At 45.9% G+C, this 4235-nt stretch overlaps 1 protein-coding gene across 3 annotated transcripts in view; it reads left to right on the top strand.

Annotated features, from left to right (window-relative positions):
* LOC105887120 (polycystic kidney disease protein 1-like 3) overlaps positions 1 to 4235 on the top strand; it is a 24642-nt gene that overhangs the window by 15468 nt on the left and 4939 nt on the right. For all 3 annotated transcript variants that reach the window (XM_023514086.1, XM_023514085.1, XM_023514084.1), the window contains exon 5: positions 3589 to 3657. In XM_023514086.1, coding sequence (XP_023369854.1) covers positions 3589 to 3657 — 69 coding nt within the window. The remainder of the gene's footprint in view (positions 1 to 3588; positions 3658 to 4235) is intronic.

Here is a 4235-nt window from a genome sequence, read left to right as displayed (position 1 = left end):
GTAAGCAAGGGAATCCAGTTGTACATGCCCACCACCCATAGCTGGGTGGGATGAGGTAACCTGTCCCATTCCAGTGGTGGACTTTTTTACATAAGCGTTTGTGAGAAGGGGTCATTTTTCCAACACAAGTTCCTTGCCCTGTAACAGATTGTAAAGTGGGACGGGGCCGGTGCACTGCTGCCAGTGGCAAGCTGTTGGCTCAGTTTCTAGAGTAAAATTATCTGGAAGGGCTATTCCTTCATAATAAGGGGGCTTTACATTTAAACATAGCCAACAGGATTCAGTGAGGTCGGGCCTGGACTTATTTAGCACTTGGTAGGTTTTAGTGAGGATATCCCAGAGTGGGGGTTCAGAGTCAGCTGTTTTTAAATCTGTAGTGTCGTTATTATTTAAATCTGATTGCCAGATAGGGTTTGGTCCTACTACTATTGGCTTTTCAGTATGAACTGCATATACTACTTTTAAGGTGAAAATACTTTCTTTGGTCTTACCTTGGGGGGAGTATATTCGTATGCCCCATTGTTTTCCAAGTTCCCACCCTTGTGTAGCCATACCCTTAGCGGTGAAGGTTATGCTTATTGGGTCACAGCAGGGAGATCCTTTTTGATGGCAAGGGGGGGGGGTTCTTTTTTTTTCACCTGTATGTAATCCCCCTGTCTTGGGACCTCCCACCAGATCTCTCTGGTAGAGACACATTCCCACATCCCACAGAAATAAGCCTCCTCTCCCCCACATTTGTCCTTAAAATGTTCTGGACATATGTAGAAACAGTCTGGGTAAGGGTAAGTATCTACAAGTTCATCTATGTCTACCAAAAGTTCAGGGAACCATGTGCCTCGTGGGTGGATGCCTGAGGTCTGATTAGCAGTGGTTCCTGTAAGGGCATTTATGATCACCCAAGTTACATTTAAGGGTTGGTGCAAATCGGGGGATGATGTACACACAGGTAGTAGCAGTAGCATTAACAGGGTGCTGGCAAGGAGCACCTCAGCTTCAACTTTAGAGGATTGTCCTCATCCTGTCAAGCTTCCCATCGTGAAGTGAAGTCTCCCTTGTCTGCCCAGGATCTGCAAGTTGGCATGCGTGTGATGCACCCAGGAGGCGATGCCGTCCACTTTGAGAGCGGTGGGGGTTGTTAGGGTTACAACATAAGGTCCCTTCCACCGGGGCTCAAGTGTTTCTTGATGGTGCCTTTTCACTTATACCCAGTCTCCAGGTTGGAACCTGTGAGGTTCAGGAACTGGGCCAGCTGTGTAAGTGGCCCGAAGAAGGTTCCAGTTTTCTTTTTGCACCTGCTGATAACATTGAAGGGAAAGGAGGAAGTTTTTATCATTTGTACTTGTTACCACATTGTTATGAATATTAGGAATAATAGGAGGGGGTCTTCCATATAGGACTTCATAAGGGGTAAGGCCTAGGGTGTAGGGGGGAGTTTTTAACCCTATATAGAGCAAAGGGGAAGAGAAATATCCAGTCTGCGCCAGTCTCAAAAATGAGTTTGGACAAAATTTCCTTCAAGGTTCGGTTCATCCTTTCTACCTGTCCTGAACTTTGGGGCCTATAGGCACAATGTAATTTCCAATTAATGTTCAGGAGGGAGGCTATTTTTTGCTGTACCTGGGAGATAAAAGCCGGGCCATTGTCAGACCCTATTTGAGTGGGGAGCCCATACCTTGGAATAATGTCCTCCAGTAGACTTTTGCTTACCACAGCAGTCGTCTCAGTCTTGGTGGGGTAAGCTTCTACCCATCCTGAAAAGGTGTCTATAAAAACTAAAAGGTATTTATATCCATATTTTCCAGGCTTTCCTTCGGTGAAATCTGTTTTCTAGTAAGTTCCAGGTCTGGTTCCTCTTTCTTTCAAACCAGGAGGTCCTATGGTAGCTTTAGAATTTATTAATTTACATGTTTTACAATCTGCAGTAACTGCTTGTGTTTTGGCTTTTAGACTGAAAACCTTTAGAGGACTTTTCCGTAATAGTTCTTCTATTTTCCTTGGTCCCATGTATGTGTTGCAGTGAATTTGTCGTATTAGGTCCAAGCCAAGCTTATCTGGGAGGATTTGTCTTTTATCTTGTGTATAATACCACTCTTCCTCTCGGTAGTGTAGGGGAACTTTTTGCTTTATCTGCGCCAGATCTTCTTCAGTGTATTCTGGATTAGGTAAAGTAGGTGCAGGTATGGTAGGTAATTGTGTCACTAGGGTTAATGTCTTTAGATAGTGCAGGAGAGCTGCTTCCCGTGCAGCTGTGTCTGCCCGACAATTATTTCTTGCCATTGGAGTTTGGGGTTTCTGATGCCCCAGACAATGTATAATGGCTAGTCTCTTGGGTAGCCATAGGGCCTGAATTAGGTCTAAAATCTCTTGTTTGTTTTTGACAGTTTTTCCTTCTGCAGTTAGTAGCCCCCTTTCTTGGTATATAGCTCCGTGTACATGTGCCGTAGCAAAGGCATAGCGGCTATCAGTGTACACTTTTAGTCGTTTGTCCATGTCCAACCGAAGGGCTTGTGTTAAAGCTATAAGTTCTACTCTTTGAGCCGACGTGCCGGGAGGCAGAGGCTCAGCCCATACTACTTCAGTCTCTGTTGTCACTGCCACCCCTGCGTACTCTGTTGCCATCTTTGATGAAACTGCTGCCATCCGTATACTGGGTCTCATCTGCTTGTGGTAAAGGCTGGTCTCGGAGGTCATCTCGGATACAATGGACTTGACTCAGGATTTCAGTGCAATCGTGGAGAGGCTGTGTTAAATCTGGATCAGGCAGCAGGGTGGCTGGGTTGAGGGCGGCGCTGGAACTGAATCGAACTCTTGGGGGGTTTAACAACAAAGCTTGATAGTCAGTTAATCTGGCATTTGTCAGCCACCGATCAGGTGGTTGTTTAGTACACCTTCAACAGCGTGTGGTGTGGTCACCATTAGATCTTGGCCCAGAGTCAATTTATTTGCATAACTAGCAAGGCTGTAGCGGCTATGCTGCGTAAGCAGGGCGGCCATCCTGCTGCCACTGGGTCTAGTTTCTTTGACAAGTAAGCTGCTGGTCTCTTCCATGGTCCTAAGGTTTGAGTTAGCACTCCTTTTGCTATTCCTGCTTTTTCATCTACATACAAGTGGAAAGATTTTGTTATGTCCTGTAGGGCTAAGACTGGGGCCCGTAAAAGGTCAGTCTTTATAGTTTCAAAGGCTTGAGTCATAGTCTCAGTCCAGTCTAGGGGTTCCTGGCCCCGGGTTGCCTCATACAGTAGCTTTGCCTTTTCAGCAAAACCCAGAATCCTTAGTCTGCAAAACCCTGCTGTCCCCAGAAATTCTCTAACCTCTTTTCGGGTCTTAGGTATGGGTATTTTTAGAATAGTCTCTTTTTTAGAGTCCGATAACCATCTTTGTCCCCCCTTGAGTATGTAACCCAAGTAAATAACTTGAGTTTTGCAGATCTGGGCCTTTTTGGCTGATGCTCGGTACCCCTGGTCCCCAAGAGTTTTTAGTAATTCCTGGGTAGCCTGTTGGCAATCTGCCAGGCTATCTGCTGCTATCAGGAGGTCGTCTACATATTGAAGTAAACTGACCTTAGGGTTATTTCTCTGGTACTTACAGAGGTCTTCACGTAAAGCCTCATCGAAGTTCATTGGGGAGTTCTTGAAACCTTGGGGCAACCGAGTCCAGGTAAGCTGTCCATTGAATCCATCCATGGGGTCACACCATTCGAATGCAAACATAGGCTGACTTATAGGGGCCAAAGGTAGGCAAAAGAAAGCATCTTTTAAATCCAAAACAGTATACCATTTCTCAGTGGCTGGTAGAGTGCTTAGTAAAGTATAGGGGTGGGTCCTCTGGGTCTATAGGGGTATATGTACGATACGCTTCTAAGAGGTGTTCTAAAAAGGCCCCAGGTGCCTCCTCCTTCTCCTGTCTTACATGACTGACTTTAGCCAAATTTGTAGGTTTCTGAGCTGTTGCTCAGAGACCCCCATGAGGATCTGGTGATAAACTTTGATTCTCTCTTTACCTTCAGGAGTGTTATAATCCCAGTCTGGGCGGGATAAAGGAAATTTTTCTGCAATTCTCTCTGGGTTAGAGGTAGGATTCCCCTCATCTCCTGGAACCAGCTTCCGGGCCTCTGTCAGGATCCTCGCTTTTTCCTCTGTGGTGAAAAGAACCTGGAGAAGCTGACCGCAGTCCTTTCATGTGGGGGCCTGGGTAAAGAGAATTGAGTCTAGCAGATTAATCAAGCCACTGGGTTT

The sequence above is a fragment of the Otolemur garnettii genome, unplaced genomic scaffold, assembly GCF_000181295.1.
Source record: "Otolemur garnettii isolate 467f Iridium unplaced genomic scaffold, OtoGar3 scaffold00047, whole genome shotgun sequence".
Taxonomy (NCBI): domain Eukaryota; kingdom Metazoa; phylum Chordata; class Mammalia; order Primates; family Galagidae; genus Otolemur; species Otolemur garnettii.
Note: the sequence above shows the minus strand (reverse complement) of the source record. Positions and strands in the feature narration are given on the sequence as shown.